Source organism: Lissotriton vulgaris, chromosome 8 (genome assembly GCF_964263255.1).
Source record: "Lissotriton vulgaris chromosome 8, aLisVul1.2, whole genome shotgun sequence".
In the NCBI taxonomy this organism is placed as follows: domain Eukaryota; kingdom Metazoa; phylum Chordata; class Amphibia; order Caudata; family Salamandridae; genus Lissotriton; species Lissotriton vulgaris.
Genome location: NC_141696.1, coordinates 42,734,708 through 42,762,701, shown reverse-complemented (window position 1 = coordinate 42,762,701; position 27,994 = coordinate 42,734,708). Strand labels below are relative to the sequence as shown.

The 27,994-nt window shown below is 40.2% G+C and overlaps 1 protein-coding gene across 1 annotated transcript in view; it reads left to right on the top strand.

Annotated features, from left to right (window-relative positions):
• LOC147693348 (TRPM8 channel-associated factor homolog) overlaps positions 1-27,994 on the top strand; it is a 182,459-nt gene that overhangs the window by 94,703 nt on the left and 59,762 nt on the right. The window contains exons 3-5 of the mRNA XM_086933679.1: positions 17,039-17,133; positions 20,399-20,612; positions 23,116-23,355. Coding sequence (XP_086789805.1) covers positions 17,039-17,133; positions 20,399-20,612; positions 23,116-23,355 — 549 coding nt within the window. The remainder of the gene's footprint in view (positions 1-17,038; positions 17,134-20,398; positions 20,613-23,115; positions 23,356-27,994) is intronic.

Below are 27,994 nucleotides of genomic sequence, written 5' to 3'. Positions count from 1 at the left end.
CACGCATCCTTCTCCGCATAGCAGACATCGAAGCACAGGTAAGATGCAACCCTGCCAGATTGGTCAGAATGAAAGAAACCCCGTTGTATTTAGATCTCTTAGCCGGGCCAATCCGAGGACCTTAGTGATACGGTCTTGGTATCGTATTGCTAGGATCGTTCCTTCCATCGTTGCTAGGGTCTTGTCTGTGGATTGGCTTGCCATATCAGAGCAGAAGGAACAAAAAAAAAATTCCTGCACGAGTCCCAAGATTAATGGTAGGCCGCCAAAGACAGAATGGACAAAATTCAGGAAGATGCCCAGGACTGTTTTAAAGGGTGCTAACAGTCCCGAAAAGACTGTCTTAAATACATGTGCGATGCCACTGGTATCAGACTTGTTTAAAATTAGGCTTAACATTTCTGCGAAATGCGCGGGGCAATTTGTCGATAAAAGAGAATGTATCTCTGCCGATATCCTTGCCATTTGCAGATCATACGTTTCTTTGGATGACGTTAGAGGCACAGTTGTCTGTAAAAGAATAGACTTCATTCTCCTTAAAGTATCAATTTGTATAGAAGAGATATTCAACAAAGGCCATAACCCAGCCCCCGTGTCTGGATTGCTGTGTGGATACAATACTTGCATACAGCAAACAACCCTGGAGGTCACGAGATAAGCTTTCCCTGGCACCATCCCACAACAGCTGTGGTCACTTATTAAAATGTAACTCCTGTTACTAAGCTGTTTGAAAAATGGCTCTATCTGTTTTGCAGGCGTGCCATGCAGGTGGCATGAAAGGTTATTTGAAGACCCTTCGCAGGCTCCATGCAAGTTAATACCTTGACACAGAAGTGTACCACTTAGTGATTTTTTACATTTGTTACCACTAAGGAATACATCCCTTTTCCCTTCACTATAACATCTGTGTGTATAGGGTAAATCCCATGTTGATTTGATGTATTCCTTACCCAACTTTTCATACTGGCCTGTAGGTATATACTCTTGGCAGTATTTGAACTGAAAAGTTGTTATCGGAATTGAAATTGTTCCGTGTATTATCCATTCAATGACAGGTCTCTCTGACATTGTCAATGGTAATCTCTCAAGTTTTTCAATGTTCAGAATTGTACAATCTGCTCCTTTTTGTGCCAAACTGATTTGTTTATCAGTAAGGTTGAAGATACCGAATAATGACGTTGTGTTGTTTAAACGCCATGGTACGTAGCCTGAACGCAGATTTTGCAACGTCCAACCAAGCTGTACAATAGAATGTAATTGAGACTGTCCATGTTGTAACATTAGTAAGTCCTGTTCTAATATATCAATAGCAGATGATACAATGCTGTCCAATGAGTATATTCTGGAAGACAGAGTCGTTAGCCCATTGTCCACTACAGAAAGTGATTTTTCCAAATTAATACGATCAATTTCTCGTATTTTTTCTGCTGTTTCAATTTGCATTACTTTCCAAGCTTCGTTGTACGCAGCGTATATACCGGCCGCTATGAAACATTTTCACGCTGTTTGCGTGGTCCCATTATGAAATCACACAAGTCAGCACCTTCTTTAAGTAAAGTCAAGAGTTGCTTAATTTCAGCCAGTGTGGATTTCTGTAGCCACTCAAGGCATAGCTTCCCTACACTGTATGTTGTAACTATCCCTGGATGTTGTCTCTGGGAGTACCTTGGGTCTGGCCTGGTCATTTTTAACCCCTGTGTTTTATTCAGGAATCTATCTTGACAGTTGTTTGTGTCTGATGGCCAGATCAACCACTTTTTCAAATCAGGATGTGTTCTGTTTTGGTAAAAAATATGGGTTATGTCTATCTCCACATCTGTAGTGCTATCATTATCAGTTATGGGTTTCGGAATAGACAGTGTATTTAAGTCTTTTATCTTAGCTAAGCCAAGACAAGTAGTTTGTTGAATTGTGTCATTCAAAAATATAATTTGTTCTGGGATCATGCAGGCCCTAAATGATGCTCCTACGCTTTGTACTTGCCAATCTTTGGAACACCAGATTGTTTTTGTTTCAATGCTGTTTTTCCAAAATTCGAAACCAAATGTAGACATTTTGTCATAAAAATGTTCAGAATAAATCAATTTAGTATTTGTCAACATTGTTTTCATTCCTGTCCTATTTAACATTTTAAAATGAAATTTCTCATAAAATGTTTTCGAGCTGCCTTTTGGCGGTGTTGGACAGTGTTCCCATTGGTTATAAGATAAAACATTTCTAGGCTGTGCAGTTTTATGCAAATAGTGATCACCAAAGTGGTTATAACAGTATAACTCGTCATAATTAGATGAACCCTGTAAGTAATCATGTTCAGTAAATTTGGCTGACATTACTAAATCTGACATCATCTTATTAATATTTTCAAAGTCCCAATCATCGGAGAAAGTATTTGGTGTCACAAAGTCTCTTAATGAAACCTTGAACTGGTGTGGATACTTCAGGAGCTCAACCGGGCCAAAAATGTCATAATCAGTTCTGTCCCATGCTACCCCACCGGGTATTGGTTTGGCTGAGATGTTTACTGGTGACAGTTCTCTTTTCTCGATGTGGGAGGATGTGTGAGGCTTTAGGACCAAGTTGATGTTCTGACTTGCTATGTCCATTGTACTATATTTTCCATCAATTAATTTTCCCAAACATAGAACGATGATGAGCCAAAGCAGGGGAGTAAGTACACCTAACACAATTCAAAATTCAATCCATGGTAAAATCAGATATGTTTCTTTTAGTTGGAGAGAAAGTTCAATTATTTTTTCTTTGAAAGTTTTTGTTACAGGCGTTTCTTCATGCTCACTTGGATCTTCTGAGAAGTCGTCAAAGTTGATGAAGTTTCTAGATGCAGTTCTGTCAATTGTTGGGATTTTTCCCGGATTTTCATTTGCTTTTGCATTTTTCTTTATTTTATTAGAATAGTCATAGGCTACATCATTGTAGATTGGTGTTTCTTGACGAACTGTTACTATTTGGGTTTCAAGAGGCACAAGTTCCATGGCATTATTGCATAGTCCTTTTTTATTCACTGCAGCTTTATCAAATTTGATTAGTCACTCAGCAAGAGCCTCTTGGATTGTAGCAAATTTCGGTATTCTGCTATTTCTTGGGAGTCCACTGGGCCTACTACTTATTATTGGCCACATGATTGTGGTTTTACCAGGTCGATGGATATAACTCGGTTCTCCTTTTTACCAGCAAGGGGCGGTAGTACAATTGATCTCGTTCCGCTGATGGCTAAGACAGGTACAGCTTTTCTGTAAGAAGGCCCAAATTCCTTCTACACCGCGATCTTCTCTCAGACCAGATCCCCAATCTTTGGAATCCAGACAGGTCTTGCTGGGACAGGTGGTTTTTCTTCAGTGGTTTTCGGCTGTTGTTTCGATTCGATTCGATTCGAAAAATCTTTATTTCGATCACATGATCATAAAAGATATACATTACATCACATTATAAAAAGTTTTAAAAACGCATTAAACAACATTAGTGATCAAGGTTTTTTTTTAAAAGAAAGAAAGAGAAAAGGTGTGCCAATAATTCAAATCTGGCCTGAGTCTCCAAGTCTCTTTATACAACGGGTTCGGGCGTACCACATTGAGGTTAAAACTGTAGTAGGAGCTAGATCTGTCTTTAAGACTCTGTAAGCGGGTAAAAAAGTTCTGAACCCCAAGTTTCTAAGCAGGGGGACTAGCCAATATTTCCTGCTCCTCTCATAGGCCCGGCAAAAGAAGACCACATGAACATCGTTCTCCTTTGGGTGGGCACATGCCGGGCAAGTTTCTGTGGAGGAGCGACAAGACCATGATGCTGTGAATGATGCCAGAGGAAGAGTTCCATATCTCCATTGGAGGAATAGTTTTCTGGTTAATGCCGGAGTCATGGCATCTAGGACACTTTCTAGTTGATAAGAGTCTTTAATTTTTATGAACTGGTTGGATAATGATCCATCACGGGTGCCTTCGGCAGCTCTGAAGAACATGTGATCGTAATAAGCTCTCGAGAGCACCTTTTTAGGGATCTTAGTGCTAGTATTTACTGGGTCCAACCATAGTTCAGGGAGTCCAATTGCCTCAAAAGTTCTCTTGATGTATATTAGCCAGGGTGTTCTTGCGGCGTTGGGCAACTGTAAAAATTCCTGCAACTCAGCTCTGTAAGTTGAGAGATCTGGACTGCTCCATAGACGCCGCCAGAATGCTAAAGGTTTGAGCCCCAGCTCCTCCGTTATGGGCCGAAGGCCCATATCCAGCCTGAGAGGGAGTAATGGAGTACTCTGTGGAAGAGCAACAATCTGTCTCAGGAATTTATTCTCAATAGTTAGTAATTTTGATGATGGAGTATGGCCCCACAGCTCGCCCCCGTATGTGACACCCCCCCGGCCTGTGCTTTGTAAATGTGAATAATAGGGGTAAGTGGCTGGTCGGGAGATTTGTTCACTAATCTCATGGTACCACCCACCAACTGTGCCAGTTTGATGTTTACTTTTGACTGATGGGCCGACCACGTAAAATTTTCATTGAGGGTGATCCCCAGATATTCGATTGTGTGCACCCGTTCCAGTTGAACTGTTCCCAGCTTGGGCGGTGGGCGGTTAAGGGGCTTGGGATTGAAAATCATGTATTTAGTTTTCTGTGGGTTAATTTCGAGTCCCCGCTCTGAGCAGAACTCCAAAAACCCGTCCAAGACACATTGTATGCCCATTGGGGATTTAGACAGCAGCAGGGTGTCATCGGCAAACATAATTGTGGGCACCCTGCTGCCAGTCAGTTTTGGGGCATCAGCGTTGGGAATCCTGGTCAGGTGGGCAATTACCCCGTTCACGAAGAGGCAAAACAGGGTCGGTGCAAGCACGCAGCCCTGCCTTACCCCTCTGCGAACAGCAAAATTATAGTATTTGGCTTTGGTTCTAGAACAAAGGACGTCTCTCGGAACACGGCGACCGGGAAACACAAGAGGAGGGATACCACTTCTTTGAGGAAGTCTTTTGGATGATAAACGCAACTGTTGTGCTGTATCAAGAGTTGGATCCCCTCCCGGTACCGTCTTAATACACACACGTAGTAAGCGCAAATCTTGTGAGCGTCCGCTTTACCTGGCGGGTTGAATATTCACAGAGGAACATTTCCTTTGTTCTAGAACGAAAGCCAAATACTATAATTTTTACTAGATGTCGACAACATTTAAACACTGAACATTCCACCTGAGAATTACTTCTTTTCAATTTCAACCTACCTACACGTGGGTTGTGCCATAAGCCCTGAAGAGTCGTGTTGACTCACCATAACACAACGAAACACGTGTCGGCTGATTGTGGACCGTTGCTAAGGTTGTGGACTCATTAAACAACTCACCTACAAGGAAAACACACAAGGATCTGCATCTGTTTATTTTTGTTATAATAGTATTTTATCTTGTAATACATGAACACTTAGAGTTACACTTTGTTGTGTGTGCGAGAGCATTGCTGTTTTATGAATTTACCAGAGCGCCAGCGACCTTTAACAATCGCGCATGCTGCTTTGTATGATTTTTCCACTTTGTTGTAGTGTTGTTCAAATCTGTCCATGTAGATTACGTGTACTTTTCTGGAGGCAGAATTTCGATTGGCAGAGGATATTCTTGTTCGTACTCTAGATCATCTAGTTTCTTCAGTTTTGTGTCAAAATAGTATTTCAAGTCTTCTGCAGCAAGATAATTTTCCCATTGGATCCATTCTGGATCTAATGCCACAGCATTTAATTTGCCTGGACCTGTTAGTGCCTCAAGGGCTGATTCTGCTGTAAAAACAGTTATCCTTCTGCCTTGGGCTTGGGCTCTTTCTTTTGCTACAGCAGTTTGAACTGCTATCAGAATTATTTCTGTAGAACTGGATTTCATTTCAGTTTTAGTGTACAAATGTGATTTGTAAGCTATAGGTACTGTTTCTCCCTCATTAGAGGTCAGGTATGTGAATCTGCATCTTCCTGAGATGACTCGGATTACAAGATTGCGTGTGTTTTCACGTGTTTGCAATTTTGTTTTAGTTAAAATGTCTGTTTGTAATGATCTTAAAATTTCTGTGTGTTTCTGAGTCCAATTTATTGGTTTGAAATCAGGTCTTATTAATTCATAGAGAGGTTTAACTCTCTCTGCATAATTTAGTATGTATGTTCTTCCGAAGTTCAGGAAACCTAGTATTGATTGTACATTCTTCAGCGTTTTTGGTGCTTGGAGTACAGCACATTTCTCTAAGAAATTGTCTGCCAGGCTCTTGCCTTCACTTGATAATTCATATCCTAAAAACAGGAAAGTTAGATGGGCAATTCGGACTTTTTAAAGTTGAATTTGTAAACCTCTGAAGCGAACCCAAGTATTATGGTGTTTACTCTTTTTAAGTGAGTCTCCAGGTCATTATCTGTGAGGTAGATGTCATCGACATAGGATAATGCCTCATCGTCGTAGATTTGTAGTAACTCTGTTACCCTTGCTGAGAATAATCCTGGGCTATTCTTGAATCCCTGTGGGAGTAGACAGAAGTGTTTTTGTGACCCCATTATTGAGAAAGTGGTTAAATACCTGCTTTCAGGTGCAATGTTTTGACAAAAGAATCCATTAGAGATATCTATTGTCATTTAATATTTTTTGCGCACAATGTTATTCGTTTGTGCTGCACTCTGTGAGTTTTGTACTGCAAATGTTTTACAACAGGAGTTACGGTGTCTGTAGTCCAAAACTAGACGATATGAATCGTCTGGTTTGGAGACAGGAAACAAAGGATTGTTCATTTGTGAGGTGCATGTTTCAATCACCCCTTGATATTCAAGTTGATCTAAAATCAAGAGGGACGTGTATCAATATCTTGATATCTATCAGGTTTTCTTAATTTATCCCTATCTCTAAGGTTGTATCTTTTTTCAGAGGGCTCCCTTTGGGGAGACGTGTTTCCTCGGTCTGGAGAATTTTCTCTCCGTTGAAGAGACCTTCCTCTGGATTGGAATCGTTTTTCCCTGGGAGTGGACTGTTTATTACCCTCCCAGCTCCTTTTTTGAGTATTCAGATTATTTTTAATAAAGGTTTTTTCAGGATTTTCTGTTAGTTGGGGTTTTACCAGTATCCCACCCAAACTATCTCTGCCTAGTTCTTCACAGGATTTTCTATGATTCTGGTAAGTTCAAATGGTTGTTCTGCTATATCTGTCTCGGTAGACAGACAAAATATCGAAATTAAAATATCGATATACAATAATATCGATGTTTTAATTTTGATGGTATAGAATATCGATGTGCAAAATATCGACAGACAGAATATCGTTTTTATGGTATGTATGTTACTAATACCGAAATTTACTAATATCGAAATTTTGTTTAGTGTTATGTATTTTATTATGATGTTTATATGTTTGTTAAATATGTTTTTTTAATGTATGTTTGAAAATTTGTAAATTTGTTTACATTTTGCGTTTTAGTATCAGAGCGGGTTGCGGATTTATAGGGGAATAGGGTGGGAAGTAATTTAATAATAATTAATTCATTGATATATGTTCTGAAATATTTTTAATTAATTATTAATTGGTAATTTATTAATAATAATTAGTTATTTAAATTAATTAGAGTTAATGTGCTAATATATGTACATTTTAGTTATTGTTAATTAATAATTAATTGGTAATTAATTAATATTTATTAGTTAATTACATTAATTACACTTAATGTGCTAATCTATTTAAATTGTTGTTTTTGTTAATTAATAATTGATTGGTAATGAATTAACAGTAATTAGTTAATTAAAATAATCAGAGTTAATGTGCTAATATCTAGAATTTTTTGTTATTGTTCATCAATATTTATTTAGAAATTAAATAATAATAATTATTTAATTAAATTATTTAGAGTTAATGTGCTAATATATTTCTTTTTTTGCTATTGTTAATTAATAATTAATTGGTAATTAATAATTATTAATTGATTAAATGATGTGATTTATTTATGTGTAGTGGGTGTGTGTTTATAGGGGAATAGGGTGTGATATCATTAAATGTAATTAATAAAGAGATTGTATTTATTTATTGGTATTTATTGTTAATTAATTGGTAATTAATATGTGTTAATTAGTTCATTTATAATGACATCAATTTAATAATATTAATTGTTATTAGTTGATTAATTGATATTTATATTAATTGTGTTTTTTGTATGTGTATTGTGTTGTGTGTTATAGGGGGAGTAGTGTGTGAAGTAATTTTTACCCATATGCTATCCAACGCTTTCCCTACTGTAGCACCCTTTGGAGTGGGAATAGTAATTTTTACCTCTACGCTATCCAACGCTTTCCCTACTGTTGCACTCCTCGGAGTGGGAATATTAATGTTTACCCCTACGCTATCCAACGCTTTCCCTGTTTCACCCTCTGGAGTGGCAATAGTAATTTAAACCCCTACGCAATCCAATGCTTTCCCTACTGTTGCACCCTCTGGAGTGGGAATAGTAATATAAACCCCTACGCTATCCAACGCTTTCCCTACTGTCGCACTCTCTGGAGTGGGAATAGAAATGTTTACCCATACACTATCCAACGCTTTCCATACTGTTTCACCCTCTCGAGTGGGAATAGTAATTTTTACCCCTAAGCTATCCAACGCTTTCCCTACTGTTGCACCCTCTGGAGTGGGAATAGTAATTTTTACCCCTACGCTATCCAACGGTTTTCCTACTGTTGCAATATGTGGAGTAAGTATATATATTAATTGATATATAGACTTTTTAATTTATTTTAAATGCATATGTATTAGTTATAATTTTTTTTATATGTTTTAATGTTTTTATTTAATACTTGTAAAATTATATGTATTTTTAAATTATTTTTACATTATTATTAATACATTTAAAAAAACGATATATTTAATTTCGATATTTTTGTACTACGATATTATTTGTTTGTTATTTTTGTACTTACCTGCATGAAGATATAATTCCGATATTGTTGATGTTGATATTTTTGTGTCAATAATTTTGTATGTAGATATTCTGTCTGTCGATATTATGTCATAGATCCATCTGTCTCCTTTAATTTCTGGGGGATCTCCACAGATGCTGCTAGTTGATCTAATTCTCTGTATGCCTTCATTAATTCTTTCAGTTTAACTAGGAGTTCTTCGCTTGACATTGTTTTGTTGTCTGGGTGTGTTGCGTAACTGGCTAGAACTGGCCCCGTTGCTCCCGGTCTACCTAGTGGACCGTGCCTGGTGATATGATTATTATGTTTTAGGGCGCCATTAAACCAGAGCAGGTGCTCTTGGTAATTTAGTGGGATTTCAACGTCCTCGAAAGGAGTGTATATATCCGGAGGTTCCTCTTTTTTGTAATAGTGGAAATCTTTTGTTATAGGGTTTGCTGCTGGAAAATGTATCCATGAATAGAATACCTCTGTCTGCCGATATTCATGGGCCTCTACCATGAATATGACTGTACTACCACGTGATGTCAGTCCATTTTTTATAAGTTGAAGAGTTATAGTTCTCCTTACATTTTCCGGGATACTGATTGCATCTTGTTCGTTATCATTAAACCCTGTAAGATCTGCACCTGGTTGATTCACATTTACTTTGACATCACCGGTTTTGTTATTTTTGGAACACTGTATCCTTCAACGTTGACTAAACCAAAAACTAATACATAGGAATCTCTTCCTACTAAGTTCCGGCGGATATTAACCTTTCACCCACTCCAGACGTCTTTTGGAGTTTTTACGGAGAAAGGGTTCTGTGTGAACAAGCACGACTGAGTTACTCTAGTGTCTTGCGTTAGATTATCGCCTTACCAAACGTTGGGCAAAAATGTAGTGCAGTTCCTATTTTCCCAAGAGGCTCTGCGCATTGGAATAACATAAACAGCAGTGTAGACGTAGGACTGAGGTCATCTAGGTCTCTACTGACTATGTTAGACTTAAGTTAGGTTTGCCAGCTAGCTCAGAGGTCACTAGAAACTTTCTCGAAAGAAAAGGGGCGGGGTTAACTTCCCTGATTCGGACAATAAGGGATTCAGTTTCTGACAACCGCATAAACATGACAACTTTGCTCCCTCAAAATAAAGAGTGTATCTCTAGAGTCGTGTGAAAACAATAGACGGCTATTTCACTCAGTCAATCGTGCATACTTAGTTTCACCAGAGTGCAGAGAAATAGAGAGACGGGCGTTTTCAATAGAAATGTGTTATTTATGGAGCAATCTTCTTTCTCATGCAAGAGAAATGAATTGCCAGGTACACAGACAAAATATCGAGTTTTAAATTTCAATATACAATTATATCGAAGTTTAAATATCGATGGGACATAATATAGAAGGTAAGTAATATCGACAGTCTTAATATCGATATAAGTATGATATTAGTAATTTCGAAGTTTTAAATATCGATGTCAATAATATCGAAATAAATAATTTTGATGTTACTAATATCGATTTTTAAATACATTTTGTGTATATTATATTGTATTTATTATGTTTTATTATTTATTTTTAATATAATTTAATTAAATATTGTCTTTTAGTACTGTAGCGGGTTGTGGGTTTATAGGGGAATAGGGTGGGAAGTAATTTAATTATGTTAAATTAATTATTAATTAGTAGGAATTATTAACTAATTAATTGAGAATTAATTTTTAATTAATTTTAATTAATTGATTAATTGATAAATATGTTCTGTAGCGGGTTATGGGTTTATAGGGGAATAGGGTGGGAAGTAATTTAATTATGTTAAATTAATTATTAATTAGTAGGAATTAATAATTAATTAATTGAGAATTAAGTTTTAATTAATTTTAATTAATTGATTAATTGATAAATATGTTCTGTAGCGGGTTATGGGTTTATAGGGGAATAGGGTGGGAAGTAATTTAATTATGTTAAATTAATTATTAATTAGTAGTAATTATTAATTAATTAATTGAGAATTATTTGTGAATAATTTTAATTAATTGATTAATTGATAATTATGTTCTGTAGCGGGTTATGGGTTTATGGGGGAATAGGGTTGGAAGTAATGTAATAATGTTTAAATAATTAATAATTAGTAGGAATCATACATTAATTAAAAATAATTGGTAATTATATTTAATTATTTTGGTAATTATTTTTAATTAATTGATAAATATGTTCTGTAGCGGGTTATGGGTTTATAGGGGAATAGGCTGGGAAGTAATTTCATTATGTAGAATTAATTATTAATTAGTAGGAAGCATACATTTATTTTTATTAATTGGTAAATAAATGTAATTAATTGGTTATTAATTTTAAATAATTAATTAATTGATATATGTAATTTATAAGTATGTAATTTAAACCCCTACGCTATCCAACACTTTCCCTACTGTTGCACTCTCTGGAGTTGGAATAGTAATTGTTACCCCTACGCTATCCAACACTTTCCCTACTGTTGCACTCTCTGGAGTGGGAATAGTAATTTTACCCCTATGCTATCCAACACTTTCCCTACTGTTGCACTCTCTGGAGTTGGAATAGTAATTGTTACCCCTACGCTATCCAACACTTTCCCTACTCTTGCACTCTCTGGAGTGGGAATAGTATTTGTTACCCCTACGCTATCCAACACTTTCCCTACTGTTGCACTCTCTGGAATTGGAATAGTAATTGTTACCCCTACGCTATCCAACACTTTCCCTACTGTTGCACTCTCTGGAGTTAGAATAGTAATTTTTAATCCTACGCTATCCAACACTTTCCCTACTGTTGCACTCTCTGGAGTTGGAATAGTAATTGTTACCCCTACGCTATCCAACACTTTCCCTACTGTTGCATTCTCTGGAGTGGAAATAGTAATTTTTACCCCTACGCTATCCAACACTTTCCCTACTGTTGCACTCTCTGGAGTTTGAATAGTAATTGTCACCCCTACGCTATCCAAAACGTTCCCTACTGTTGCACTCTCTGGAGTAGGAATAGTAATTGTTACCCCTACGCTATTCAACACTTTCCCTACTGTTGCACTCTCTGGAGTGGGAATAGTAATTGTTACTGCTACGCTATCCAACACTTTCCCTACTGTCGCACTCTCTGGAGTGGGAATAGTAATTTTTACTCATACGCTATCTAAAATGTATATAGCTTTTTTATTAGTATTATGTTGTTATTAATTGTTATTTATGTGAATATTTTATTAAATAAATCTATTAGTAATTTATTACATTTTTATTTGTTTTTAAGTTGTGACAATAATTAATTTAGAGTTATTATTAATGAAAAATATATTATGTATTATATATTTCTTAACATTAATTTGTATTACATTATGTATTAATTTTAAATATTATAGTACATTTTTAAATATGTTTATTACATTTATAAGTATTATTTTGTTAATATTACATTTTTATTATATTTAAAAAAAATATATATTTTGTCATTCTATATTTTATTTTCGATATTTTTGTACTTACCTTGTTAGGGATAGGATTCCTATATTTTTGACTTCGATACTTTTGTTTCGATATTTTTGTATATCAATATTTTTGTTTTCGATATTTTGTCAGACATTCGAATTGCCACAATTGCAATACTTATTATGAAGTAAAGTGCGTAAATAATACTGTAAAAGCATAGATATAGTTTCTTAGCCATATGATACTTAAAATAGATAAAATATATATACATAAAACCATTGACTAACGTACTCAACTGGTGCTTCTAACTACGCCTACCCCGATGTACCTGACCTAAGCCTAATACTTGGGAAGAAGTAAGTAAGTAGCAGTTTAAGATAAGTTGGTTAAGATGGTTTTTGCCAAGGATCTGATTCAAGAATTCTCTTTAAGGGTTTAGTCAGCTCCGTACCTTAGTAATAGAATGTGGGAGGTCTGGTATCTCTTTCTTCAGGACTCGATCTCCCAGCAACCCGCAAGGGTGACTCAGGAACACCGGAGCTGGATTTTCTCGGCGTTAGAAAAAGTAGCTTCTCCAGAGCGTCAAAAGGGAGGGGCGGCTTCCATGGGCTCTCGCATCAGCTGGGCTCTTGGGGAAGTAGATAGCCGCTCTGCTCCAAACCACCGTGTGTGTTCGCTTAAGGCAACCGTTGGTATTTTATACCTGAAAGGTGCCGGGTTTGACGTAAGGTTGGACATAAGACGTCACTAAGAACTAACAGTTCTTGCTGGACTCCAAGAGTTCTTGTTCAAATCAAAACAAAAGCAGGGGTGGAATTTCCCCGGCTGCTTTAGGCTTGGTTTAATTAAAGAACGCGTTGTGCTTTCTAGGAGTCGATGGGAGTAGCCGTGCTGTGCTTTGGACTGCATGGGCTATTACTGAATATGGATATGATTCTTATGCCTTTGCAAGGATATTATTGATTATAACCGCACAAGGGCATGAATCAGGAATATCGAATTAGGTTCCTAGATAGAAATATAACAAAGCTATTTATGTTGTAAATAACAAAGTGTTTTATTTATGTTCAAAAAACAAAACATAAAAAAGGCATTGTCAGTTACAATGCCTATAGCTCAAATTTGCGTAAATGCGAGACCTGTTGCATTACAAATGCTTCTTTTCTTTAGTGTTTCATTATCAAGTCCTTGTGACGAGAGGATGGTATGGTTATTTGGATAGCCAATCTAGTTGTTCTGTCCCTCTGAATGGCTCATGCAGACAGAAAAAAATAGGCTTAACTAAGGAAATATGATATGTTAAAAATCTGTGCAAAATCTATACAAGTTCCTCAGTGTATGGAGAGATATAGAACCTAAGGGGCATGTAATCAAGAAAGTCGTTAAAATTAACGCTGGTTTAGCGGCAGAAAACTGACGCTAAAGCGGCGATAATGGGCTTGATAATATGCCCTTGAGAATTCCCATAGAAGCCCAAGTTCACACCAGAACCTATAGGCAGTTTTCTGCTGCAAAACCGGCGATAATTTTTAACGCCGTTCTTGATAATATGCCCCTTAGTCTTTTAATAGTTAGAAGTAGGCATGTTCAAGCTTGTTAAAAAAGTGTAAACTGCAAGTGCTGCAGTTCTAATGTATACTGTCATGCGGGACAGGGGCGACACCATAGAGGAATTTTTGCAAATTATCAGCTCCTCCTGATGGTGGTCCAGAATTCGTTGTATTCTGCCCGCTTCCGTTAAGAATTTACTGACCCGTGCTAAGTCTTTTAGAGTGACAGATGTATATATGAATAGAAGTGTTTCCTTGCATGATCTTATCTCTTGTTACATAAGGATAGGCCTCAGATACCTATGTCTCAGTTGTGATAAGCTTGCACAGCAGCATATGATGTTGGCAGCTGATTCAGAGTGGTAATAGTACAGCCTACATTGTTCCTGTGTCACTGTATAGTTGTTCCAGTGTGCCCTGTACTCCCTAATGGGTATAGTCAGTAGCCTAAATGATAAAATGTTCTTAAATATGGTTGGCAAAGAAAGGTTTTGTGGGATGTTACAAACTCCTTAGCACCTCTAATGCTTCTTGCCTCAATTAGATCCATATCCTTCAAGGTCTTCTTGGCTTGTATCTTTACTTTGCTTTTTTAGCTGTACTTTGCTAATTTGGAGAGCCGTCAGTTATGTTAGATCCAGATTTAATGTTGAAGCGGCTATTTCCAAGAACTTTTGCCAGGCACTTGACTTGTCCGAGAACATTGCCATAAGGGCTCTACGCAAGGAATCGGGATCCGCCCTGCTCGCCTGGAAGTAATAGTTAATTATATATTTTTTGCATGCTACATCCATGCTTGGAAATTGAATTCCAGGCGTATTAAAGTGCGCTGTATATGCTTTGGTATGCCGAATACCGTTCTGTATGATGATGTGTGGTTTCGCTCTAGTACCTCTGTCAGCCTTCCAGGGTAGGCGAGGTAGCCATAACGTACTGTTGGTACAAGTTTGCCACCAATTACTCTTCGTATTGCCTGTGCCGAGTGGCTGTTTAGCATATGGTTGAGGCGAGATATATGGTCTTTGCTGCTTTGGCTCCTAAAGACTTTGTCTGCAGCATGCGTTTCCCTGAGTCCATAAGCCAAACTCCAAGGTAATTATACTTGGAGTCCGTGTCAACATATAATGGTCCAAGTTTCTATTTGAGAGTGCTTTTTAAAGGATATTGGACGAAAATCAGGACTTTTGTTTTTCCCGCATTTGCATGGCGGGCATTGTGATTATTATACTTGTGCAATATTTCCAGGGTCCTCCTTATTCCTATTTGTGTCTGATTCATCAAGACCAAGTAATCCGCATACTGTATTATTGGGAATATTTTCTGTCCTAAAGAAGGTGAAAAGGTTCTACCTTTTAGTAGCTCTTACCCTATATCCGCTGCGTATAGGTTGAATAAGGTTGGGGTGAGTATGCACCCAGATTTAAACCTCTGTTAGTGGACATCTATCTGGTGACTTGATTGATCCTCACTCATGTATCCATGTATAAGGCTGCAATTGCTGCAAATATTTGTTTTGGAAGGCCCCACACTGCCAGTTTTCTCCACAGGATGTTACAGTCAATGCCCTCAAAGGCTGCACAGTATTCGACAAAGCAGGCTTATGATGGAGAGTTTCTTTCACGCACCTTTGAGCCCAGGTAGGCAAGAGTGATGATGTTGTCGAGAGTTGATGCATTGGGCCTGGATTCTGTCTGATAGGGTGGTATGATTTTATTGTCAGTAATCCATTGCTCTAGTTCTTTAAGGATAATTTTTGCAAAGAATTTGCCATCTACGTTGAGGAGGGCAATTACCCTGTATTTTCTGGCAATGTTGGATTTCCCTTTTTATGTATTGGGTAGAGAATCAAGCCTTTCCATGCTTCCGATATGGAGGATGTGGCATGGCATTTGTTGAACAGGTTGAGCATCACTGGGGCTCAGAACGTTCTGTCGTCTTTGAAGATGATCCCCGGTATGCTGTTCAGTTCAGTCCTGGAGCCCGGTGACTTTGGCAATAACTTAGTACCTTTAGTACCTCTGCCGGTTGCCCGAAACGCGTATGGTGATTTTACCGAAGATGTGAGAACGACTTCTCTGCAGCCCGCAATAAAGAAGGAGAAATCTTCCATGTGTGCAGGCGTACTCACAAAGGTGAACTTTTATGTGTGGGATTTGAATTGCGGCGTGCCTCGTCGCGAGAACGCACCGCCGCATAACAGCAGGACTTCAGCGCCTGAAGTTTCAAGTGCTGTGAGGATATGGATGTCCGAGATTGTGAGACTTGGAGATGGCAGCAAATTTGATGGCTTTTCCTGAAGTAAACCCACTTTGGTAAGAAATTTTCATGCACAAAATCTTGGCAGCACCCACTCTGGCGGATGGAATAAAACAATCTCTACCACAAGGCATTGGGGATTGAAAGCCCACTGGGGTGGGTCCAAGAGGTATTTAACCCTGGCTGTCGGGACTTTTGTTGCATTGCCAGTGATCAAGGGCTGAGGTTGCCCAAAATGCGTATTGCGCTTTTCCCGAAGGTGTGAGCATGACTTCTCTGCAGCCCGCAATATAGAAGGAGAAATCTTCCATGTGTGCAGGCGTTCTCACAAAGGTGAACTTTTTTGTGTGGGATGTATATATATATATATGTATATATATATATATATATATATATATATATTATATATATATATATATATATTGGTTTTTTTTTGATCAAGGCTTAACCGCCGAAACGCGTTGTTGTTGCCAATAAATCGTTATTTGTAACTGCACAAGAAAGGTGTCCGAGCAGTCTGTCTTGATAAACGAAGCTGACTTTGGAAAACGTGTTTGGGACTTCCTGTGCCCTTGCTCGGACCGCCCGCTGACAGCAAGTCCGACTTTAGCGGTACTCGTGGAGAAAAAAAAAAAAATATATATATATATATATATATATATACACAAATATCCTGCACTGCATTAGGGAGCATTCCTCCAGGCACAGGAGGATACCTCTGTAGGGCAAATTTGTGACTCACATAGTATTAACTTTTGCAATAAGTACGTTTCAGACTCAACTAAACGTGAGTTTTTTTCCACAATCTCCTGTCTATTTAACTCTCAGGCTATATCCTCATGAAGTCCCTTTTAACCATGTGTGACCTCTTGCAGGACCCACAGCTTGGAGAAGCACTGGCCTTTACCTCTACCAAAAGCAGAAAGCATCCATCGAATTCCCATCATCAGCCATCGGAAAACAGCTGCAGGTAAGATACTGCTTGTCATGATAAGAGCTTCCATTGGTTGCTATCTCAACCGTGGGGTCTGTGAAAGGCATATTGTGTCCCTACAAGGTTAGGCAATGCCCCTAAACATCGATTCTTAAAGATAAAAGCATAGAAATATTGAGGAAAAAATACTTACTTCAAAATACCAGAAGGTAAGTAGAGATGTTCTATACCTAAATCCACATATAGATGGACAGTCAGACAGACAGACAGACTGGGAGATAGATAGATAGATAGATAGATAGATAGATAGATAGATAGATAGATAGATAGATAGATAGATAGATAGATAGATAGATAGATAGATAGATAGATAGATAGATAGATGCCTTAGCAAGATAGATCTTTAAGGTACGTCGATGTAGAGTTAGAAATAATAAGTGTATACTTCCCTATGTGCACTTTTGCGGCCATCAACTCTACCAATGTCGCCAAAGGTGTGAGGTAGACATTGAACAGTGTGGTGTTCAGTGCTGATCTCTGGGGTATGCTCAGCATTAGAGTTCTGACTTGAGATTAAAATGGAGGCAGCCAAACTTCTTGGCTTCGGTTGCCCAGAAAACAGGAAAGCCAATTCAGGGCAGTGCTTCTGATCCCTATTGCCTGAAGGCGTTTGGGTAGCATTTGATGGGGAACCTTGTCAAAGGCCGCTGATAGATCCAATATGATCAGGGTGGTCTTGCCTTCCTAATTGGGGGTGCTTCTGACATGCTCCACTACTTTCAAAAGTACTTTCTCTGTCCTGAAGTGTGGTCGAAAGCATGATTGACTGGAATGTAATAGTGTGTTTTACTCCAGGAATTGAGACAGCTAGCGATTAACTGCTCTTTCCAGTATTTTGGCAAAGGCGAAGAGGAGGGAGATGGGTCTATAACTTGTCGGCTATTTTGGGGCAGCCGTGGGTTTCTTAACAGCGGAGGCACTTTTGCCATTTTCCAGTGTGCAGGGACTGTGTCAGTTGACAGCGAGGTGTTTAATATAGTGTTCAATATTGGATTGATAGCCTGGGCGGCCTTAATCAACAATTTAATGGGGCAAGGATGAGATGGCTTCAGGCTTTTGATAGCTGTTAGTGTCATCTCAAGGGATAATGGGTCGAAACTGGCTAGAGCAGAACTTCCCGTGGGAGAAATGGACATATCCGGGAGATTAGAAAGAGTAGGGCCAGACTGTAAATTGTTGAGAATGTCGGCCTGAATGGTAGTAATCTTTTATTAAAAGAATAATTCAAGCTCCTTCCTTCACTCAGCTGTCCATTGACAGTCGCCTGATATGACCTCAGGTTTAAGAAAGGATTTCACAATTTTAAAATCTCATTCGTCGTATCCGCCTTCTCGAACTTTGTTTCGAAGAAGGCCTTTTTAGCTAGAAACACCTTAACGTGAGAGTTTATTCATGCTAGCTAATAGGTCGCTTTATCCTCTAGGTTGAAATTATGTCTCCATACCCTTTCCAGATGTATACATTGCTTTTTACATGATCTAAGGCCTTCATTTTATCATGGGCCCATCTGTTTGTCCTTGCTAAAGGTTGCCTCGTAATAGGGGCTAACTCAATGATGGTTCCTAAAATCTAGCCATCCAGGGATGCAGCATCCTCTTCAAGAGAGCCAGACAAAGCTGTGGTGTTTTGTTAGCAAGTCTTGCATCAGGACAGTTTGCTGTACTTTGTGGTAGACTAGGTAAGGAGGTAAGGGGCTTGGGTATTTTTCTTGGGATGTGACCTGAAAAGTGTACATGGCCACATGAATGAGATAAGGTGTTGGTCAGACCATGCAAGAGGTGATGGCTGCAGCACTTCCAGATCCACTTTCGAAAATACCTGGAATAATGTGTGCCCTGCTTGGTGAGTCAACCCAAAAACATGTTGCTTGAGTGAAAAGGCGATCATAGTATCATAGGGCCCGATTCACAGAACTAACTTAAGACAAAATCCTAAACTTACTACTTTTGGTATTCACAGAAGTTAGGATTTTGTCTTAAGTTTGTCTTAAGACAGACTTAAGACAGACTTAATACAAAATCCTAACTTAAGTCTGTCTTGAGTCTGTCTTAAGTCTGTCTTAAGACAAACTTAAGACAAAATCCTAACTTCTGTGAATACCAAAAGTAGTAAGTTTAGAATTTTGTCTTAAAGTTAGTTCTGTGAATCGGACACTAAGAGTGCCCAAGCCTCCGCCTCTGAAGAGTTGTCCAAATGGACAATAAAATCTCCCAGGGCTAAAAAATGAGCATATCTCTTGGCCCAAGGGGCTAAGACGTTGCCTAGTGAGTTTGAGCATGGACCTGGTCAGTGAGGTTGTGCATGGGCCTGGCCAGGGGACCAATAGATGAGGGCCTCTGCCAGAGCCTGATGGGAAGTTAGGGACAAGCAGAACCCTAATGCCTGTGCAATCTCAGGACCATCAAGTGGAAATGATGTACATTTGTATTCCTTTTTGTAAACTAATGCTATTCCGCTCGTCTTCCTATTTCACAGTCCTTCCTCATGACTCTGTAATTTGTAGGGATTGCTGTGGCTAACGTAGGATTGGCTGTATCTGAGAGCCAAGTTTCGGTGAGGAATGAGGAATCCAATTTCCCATAGTTCTGTATGTCTAAGACCTGAAGATCATGTTTCTGGAGAGACCTCACATTTATTAAAGCTGACTAGGACTGTTTTGATGTCCTGCTGGACTTACCAGTTGGGGGGACGCTCTGTTGTTTTCTAACATGTTAGGGGTCCATGCACAGTCAGGACAAGCATACTTTTCATTTAACTTAAAAGGAGGTGATGGAAGATTCAGGGACACTGACTGGCGCAGGCAGGCTTGCTTTTGGCGTGCCCACTGCACGCATCTGCTCCATGACTCTATTTATCAGCATGAGGGCCAGACGACTAGAGTGCACACTAATCAAATGGCGCCTCTAGAATGTCCAGGCCCAGAAGAATAATGCAGAACATTTCCCTCCACTTCCCATGACAAGAGTTGCAAACACCCTGAAAATTAAAAAGGTGCCTGACTGTTTAAAATGTTAAAATGCTCCACTGAGAACATAACATACAACATCAAATTCATACAAATTTAGAAGGCGTGGTACCAAAAGCCTCACTGCGTCCATGGCACTATTTATCAGCATGTGGGCCAGACGACTAAACTGCACACTAACTCATACAGTCCCTATTGAAAAATAATGTAATCCATTGACAAAAATTAAAGACATGGCACTTTTCACATGCTGACTGCACCTGCCTCATCTTATAGGTGCAGATTGGATGCCAATCAGATGACCTCAGTGCTAAGGAGGAACTCTTTCGCCCACCGGTAGTCATTCAGATCTACGAGGTTAAGAGCGAGAAGATGATCATCTCCAACCTGTGGGGCGGCCTCATCTATATCCTGGTGCCAGCCAGCTGCGAGCTTGGACCTTTCTCAGTCACCATAAAAGGGGCGGTGCGAGCACCCTTCTACAGGCATGGTGTGTATTGTGCTCATAACTTGGGTAGAACACAGGGCAAAGACACTGTTACTATGATCAACTAATGAAGCATTTTGTGGGATGAATACTTAATGTTTGCTACAAGGAGGAACTGATTCATGTAGGTTGGTTTTGAGGGGTGAGGTTTTGGGTTAAGGGAGACTTGTCAAAAGGCATTTCCACTGTCTATATGTGAGAGCTACAAAGCTATGAAGTCCTCTGCAGGGATGAAGTTTTTCCTTTTTTTGTAGGCTATGTGGTTGGTATTTGGTTGGTTTTGTTAACTTTTTAATATGATCAATGGAAATCATGGAGCTTTCAACTGAAAATACTAGAGATCTGGTTGCTGGTGCTTCTTAAAGCGACTAATACTTTTTGTACAGGTGGGAGGGGATATCAGTAATCAAGGAGAATGAATCATCATAGAATTCAGTTACAGAGAGAAGGATGATGTCAAATTGATAATTTGTTGAGGAAGACTTTCAGGTTGCTTACGTTTGAGGGATTATAATCTCTTAGATTAAGCGGAGTCTCATCAGCATATCAGTGGAATGCAATAGTCACATTGCGAGTCATTGCTGGTGTGGTCTCCATCCAAGGGCTACATCGATGCAGGGGAGAGACGATCCTGGCGCTACAATAGTTTAACCCCTTTGATGCTCATGACGAGCTCTGCTCGTCATGCAGTACAGTGCTCCTGTGCTCATGACGAGCTGAGCTCGTCATGACCACACCCAGTTCTATTAGGGCCCAGCACAGGAGGGGAATGCAGCAAGCAGCGATGTGGTTAAGGTGTACGTTGATGACTCAAAGGATTCAAGCTTAAGGAGTTGTGGTCTAGCAGACTGAAATATGTGGGACTAATCAAGGGCTGATCCCCCTAGCCCGCTCCTGGGCCAGACTATGTGCATCAAGGTTGTGTGGTTTACAATGTTGAATGCTGCCCGCAGGGATCACCTTCGTCCAGGACTTGAAGGATATCCTCTATATGTATGATTCCAGGCTGTTCCAGCCAGAATCTGGAATTCATTGTATTCAGAAGCTCACTCCCAGTTCTATATGTAGTGAGTTGCAAGGTTACCAGTTTGACATCTTGAGTAGAAGGACAAATGTCCTCTCCAGTAAGATCTCTTCCACTAATTACGTTACTATTTTGAGGTTTGCTGCCCAGCCCAGGTTTTGATCAATTATTCTGGAAGATGCTCTTCTCCATGCCTTCATGGGTTTGGGGGTTACATAATCTTATGGAGCTCTTTGATTTTAAGAGGCTAAAAAAAAGATGACCATTAGGTTGCTGATATTTCAAGGATAGGCGTCTGATATTTCCAATACAGAGGTCGGCAAAGGCTATGATTTGAATATTTGTGCATCTTCTTGATTTCTATTATAAAGAATTCTGATTTTTTTCTCTGCCTTGACTTTTATTCTTTTATTCTTAGGTTGTTTGATAGGTTGAAGCAGAGCCTAATAGTTTAGAATAGAAGTCCAGGACTGATATTTGCTTCTCTGATCTTGTTTCTGATGACAAAGGTATTTTTCACCTTGAGAACTTTGTGACCTATGTAGAGTTTACAGCGTGGGATGCTCTGTCACAAAGGTGGCAGTCGGCCTGTCTGCCATAGTGCGTTGTAGCCTATCACACTGTTAAAATGACAAACAGGATATCCATCACTTTTTTACGGAATATCTCGTCTGCCAAAATCCCTATTTATGCACGGGACGGAATTATGAGTTTGGCTTTATTTAATGCATTCAATCTTTATCAAATGTGTTAAATAACCCAACTTTCCCTAAATCTCAGCAGGTCAAACCTGCTGAAATTTAACAGGGGACATGTGGACAGTATTGACCCTACCATGAGGCTTTTGGTCTTTTTTCTGCATGTTATTCCCCAATACCTTGTACTTGATGCTATTTAGTGCACCCAAAAAATAACAAACTCATGGTATTGTTATTTACCTGGCTTGATAAATAGCACAGTTTCTTATGATCTGGCCCTTAGTGTCAATAAACAATTAGGAGTTGATGGATACTTCGAAATGGGTGTTTTCTTAGATTTTTTTGCACAGTTATTTACTACTTCTTTAATATAGCATGTGTATTTCTAAATCACACGTTCACCCAGAAGGATATCTGGACACTGAATAACATATGTTCATTGTTACCCAACAGTACAAATGTTATCAACCTCAGAAGGCTGAAAGGCTTAGTGGACTCACCTGGATTTGAACAAGAGGTCAAACACAGGCCCCTACGGTAGACACATTCGTCCACTAAGCCACCAGACCATGAGGATGATTTTCCCTGACTGAAAACATTTCACAGTATGGCATTCAGGGGCAGTTGTGGGACCTCAGCTTTGACACAGTTGCTTTTGCTTATGTTCAGAGGTTTAGTTCATAGGGTCTATAGAGATCAACTCATATCTTTACCTTGCTGCTGGCTATCTCTGGTGTTCTTTTGAACAACAAGTACATAAACATCATCTTTGATTCTGCTGTAGGAGAAACCACTGAGTCAGCCTGGCTGGATACTGTCCGGCACTATCCTGCCCCTTGGGCAGAGTTTGCCACTGAGAACATCATCCTCACCGTCCCTGCGGAGAAGGCCAAAGCAGTGGAGAAGCCCAGCGCCCTGATGTCCATGTGGGACCGCATGATGGAAGCGATTGCCGAGCTGGCCGCCGTACCTTTCCCCTTCTGGAGGCCGGAGAGAATTGTGGCAGATGTCCAAATATCAGCGGGTAAGTACAACACGCAGGTACTTCCCTCCTCCACACTGCCAGCTCCAGTTCTGTCACAAGTTTCACCAGTGGTAGGACACGTGCATGCCACACACCTAGACCAAATTAGAGTTCACCTTGACTATTTGAGTGTCCATTATTTACTTGCCACTTGCAATCACAGCACATTCCAGGGTCTGAAGGTTACTTTGTAATCAATGATAAGAAAGATCACCAGATGTAGATCTAAAAATAAAATGAAATAGCATTGCCTCAGCCCAAAATATCAAGCTTTACTTAAAACTCTGTGGGGCGGGGGGAGTCACTATTTTGAGGTTTTCTAGAATATGTTCAATTATTTCCAAAGTATAAGATGAGCCTCCACCCACAAATACTGATTACAGTAACATATATATGCCTATCCTAGATAAGCCTAAGAGGGTCCAAAGAGTCAGTACTTATATGGGAGCAATGCTTTGAAATCTATTCCCACAGGCAGCATGGAAGGCTTGGTTGTCATGCTATCAGACGGAGACCTTCTGTTGTTTAAGTCTCACAAATCTTTTCTCCATCCTTGCTATTTACAGCCATGTCTGCTCTAAGCCTTTGGTCCAATCCCACAGCTCATTTACTACTTCCGGGTAGATCAGCAGGTCTGAGGGTCAGATCCACTCTCTTTTTCATTCTTGTGTGCGACAGGGACAGGTCAATGGGATCTCAGAGAGGTGGCCCACTCCTTGCCACCCAGCCCCAGTGCATTACTGTCTCACACAGATTCCATAGTTCTTCTAAGACTTCAGTGCCCAGTCCCACTATGAAGCAGATCAGATGGGGAGTCCATTATTAATGTCCCCTGGATGCTACTCAGTTGTCTATGGGGAACCTGATGATGCGCCTTGTTGCACTGCACGTGTGAGGAATCTTCCTCCTGGTGGATTCTGTCCTACCATCATACAAGAGCTTGGAATGTACAATATATGTTTAATGAATATATTTCTATCTGCTGCATTTACACCATCTACCCAGACCATTTCAGAGACTGTTTTTCTATCCATGTGCTTCCATTCTGTTCTGTTCCATGTGAAGCCTTGGACCCAGACCCATAGATCCTGATTCTGACACCCTATGTACCTGCCGATCTCTGTAACATCCTCAAGACTGTTAAAATACTAATGTTGGACTTGGCCGTTTTTTCAGGGTCATCCCTGAACTTTTTGGTTTCCTCCTGTATTTTTTATGACCTGTTGTTGGCTGTTTTATGACTCTGGGCACTTTACCACTGCTGATCAGCGCTAAAGTGCACATGCTCTCTATGTTAAATTGATGTACTGAACTAGTGACTCCATGATTGACTTATTTGATTTACGTTTCAGACCCTAGTACAGTGCACCACATGTGCCCAGGGCCTATAAATAAAATACTGCTGGGGGGCTTGCAGCACGGATTGTGCCACCCACAGAAGCAGCTTGTAAAGTGTGTCTCAGGCCTGGCATTGCAGAGCCTGTGTACAGTCTGGTACTGCCATATAGACTTGGTAAGTGCACCCACTTACCAGTCCCTAAACCTTCCCTTTTCTCCATATCAGACACCCCTAAGGAAAGTCCAAGGGCAGGATGCATTGTATGTAAAAGGTAGGACATGCCTGATGTGTGTGGCATGCCTTTGTAGTGAATTACAGCCATTTTCGTTTTGCGCTATTGCAAGACTACCTGTTCCCTTAGTCCAGAATGGGCAGTATGATTATAACATCTTATAATCCTGCCTTACCCAGGGAACATAGTAGAAATTCAAGTTTAGTATGCCTGAACTCAGAATGATAAAATACATCTTTTAGTGAAGTTGGTTTTAACATTCTGTGTTTGAAAATACCACTTTTAGAAAGTGGATATTGCATGTCTGGTTTGTGAGTGACAGGGGCTGGGGAGTCTCCAGGAGACAATGTGAGTTAGCAGAGGGCTAATTAGACTTATCTGCATGTAGAGTGGTTGGCGAAGTAGCACCTGTGCCTGAATAGGGTTGGGCCTGCCTTCCACAATGCTGGCTCCGACTCCTGTGGTGTGACTGAGGACCCTGGCACACCCTGACAAAGGAAGAAGGTGTGCACTGGCAGAATGCACCCAGAACTGGTTTGACCTAGGTACATGACCCTCTGCATTCAGAGGACAAAGGATTTTACATTATAAATATTGGGGCCCAGGTCCAGACCCTAGCACTTTAGATCACTTCTGGGGAAAAAAGACAAACCTTTGCTTTTGATAAGAACCAAGGAAGCGGCAGGAGTTTGGTGCCCCTCTGCCACTGTGCTGTTTGCTGGGTTGGCCTGCAGTGGTTTCTCCATTGCCAAGGAAAGGAGAAGGAACGTTCATCATCTTGCAGAATATTTCTCCAAGGGTTGAACTTGTGCTTGCCTCCTGCTGAAGTCTCAGGGCTACAAGACTTCACAACCAGCTCCCCCTGAATTTCCTTGCTGGGAATTCTGTCCGCAGAAGCCTGCATGTCGCTGGGAGTTGGAAGCGCGACTCAACGAGGAGAAGCATGCCGCCGCATCACACTACGTCACCAGAAAAGCGTGACTTTGTCGCAGCTGTTTGCCATCACGTCACCGGACAAGCGTGTTGCCACGGTAGGGGTCACATTCGCATCACCCTATAAGGGTGTCGCAGGGCCTGTTGTGGCTCAGAAGTTGGTGAGTCGCCGCACGGCCGTCGGGCGTGCATGCATCGTCTTCAGTTTGTCGCATCCCATCAAAGGCGCCATCTTATCACATTGCACCAGACTGTCTCATCCCACCGAGGCGCCATCTTGCCGCATCGTAACCGGAATGCAGTACGAGAATCAATGCATCACCTCCCCTCTGGTAAGGAACACACACATCTCCTACTCTGCGCAAGCATTGAGGCACGACGCCTTGCCTCGCTCGAAACAAGGAACCAACGTATCACCCTCCCGGCGGACCTTTAGTTTTTTTTGCATTAACGCATTCAAGGTACTTTTGTGAGAAACATGTCACATTTATCATCAGCTTGAACTAAGTTACTTCTAACTCCTTTAAGTCTATTTTAAGTCCAGTATTGTGGATTTTTGTTGTTTGTGGTCTTGTGTTAAGTCTATATAAAGAATACTTATTTTTATAAAACCTGTGTTGTGTCCACCTGTAGTGTTTTCACTGTATTACTGTATGTGTTCACAAATTCTTAACACACTGCCTCTGAGATAAGCCTGTCTGCTCGTGCCAAGCTACCAAGGGGTGAGCAGGGATTATCCAGGAGTGTAATCCCCTTTCCCTGACTAGAAGCAAGGGTCCCTATTTGGTCAAAGGTACCTACCTCTGCCAACTAGAGAACCCCAATTCTAACAACTATATTACCAGTTAAGATGTTGCTGCCTCACAAAAGACACACAAGACCTTTTGGTGCTTGTATTGTGGCCACAGCAGGACATAATCAGTCTAAAGGTCTGGAGAAGTCTCTTTCACAAAATTAACCTCAGGGTTTTATGAAAGGCATTCAGTGAATGATGTCTCCATGTCTGTGCAACACACAGCTTCAGAGAGCTGCTCCTAGGCTAAGGATTGAAGACCCTGTGAGAGGAGGGTTTGTGGGACAGATGTGTCAATGAAGTTTATTTTTTAAGTTTCAAGAGGTCACTCGAGAGTCTAAGCTGTGATGCAATCAGATATATATTTTGAATCTTTGTGCACCAGTACATCAGATTGGCACATCTCCTTGACGTGATAATGCCAGGCTCATGGCACACATTCCACACATTCCACCACCTTTGGAAATAAGTCTGGCAGCTGACCCTTGCCATAACAGAGCCTCCCTGCGAAGGCTATATATGCCAATCAGATTTTACGAAATTACACATATACTTTGAGGTCTCAGAGAGCTTGCGCTGGAGCCTGGTTAGCAGGGCCTGGTACACTACTGGGCCCATATTTAGAAAGGTTTTGCGTCTGGTTTGTGTTACTTTTTTAACGCAGAATCAATGAAGTATCTATTTTTGGATTTACAAACCAACGCCAATTGGTATTAGCGCTGGCTTGCTAGAAAAGGCCATGCAAACCAGCGCAATGTGCTGCCTAGCATTACTCTGTGTAAAGGGGCATTCCATGAATGATACATGGCCGTTCACATGCAACCACATGTTTTTTGATGCAAAACCCTATTTACCAAAGATACAAAACAGGGCTTAGACTCAGGCTCATGCCTTTGCGCTATGGTGCAAAGGGGGTGTGTGTGATGCTCGACAGCAAACTTCTGCATCAGCGCTGGGGAGAGGGGAGGACAGTGCCATAGCTCTCTAGATATGGTGCTCTCCAGCTCTCTCCTAACCACACAATGCAGCGCAGCAACTTTGGTGGCTGAGTTTTGTGACTTTTGTGTAAATTTGGGCCCGGGAAAAGAAAAAACAGCAGCATCAGTTAAAAAATTGAGTAAAAAGTGGTGAGGGTCATCCTGTAAAAATGATCTTTCCTCACATATATAGACAATTTCCTAGTGATAACCGTTTTACTCTGAATTTGGGGGGCTTATTTATGAGAAAGTAACGCAGCACGGTGCCGCAAGCCCTTTTGCTGTGCCATCCTGCGTGACTTTCAGAGCACAGGAATGTGTCATATCTACAACAATTTGATGGATCCCTGTGCTCTCCCCTGCAC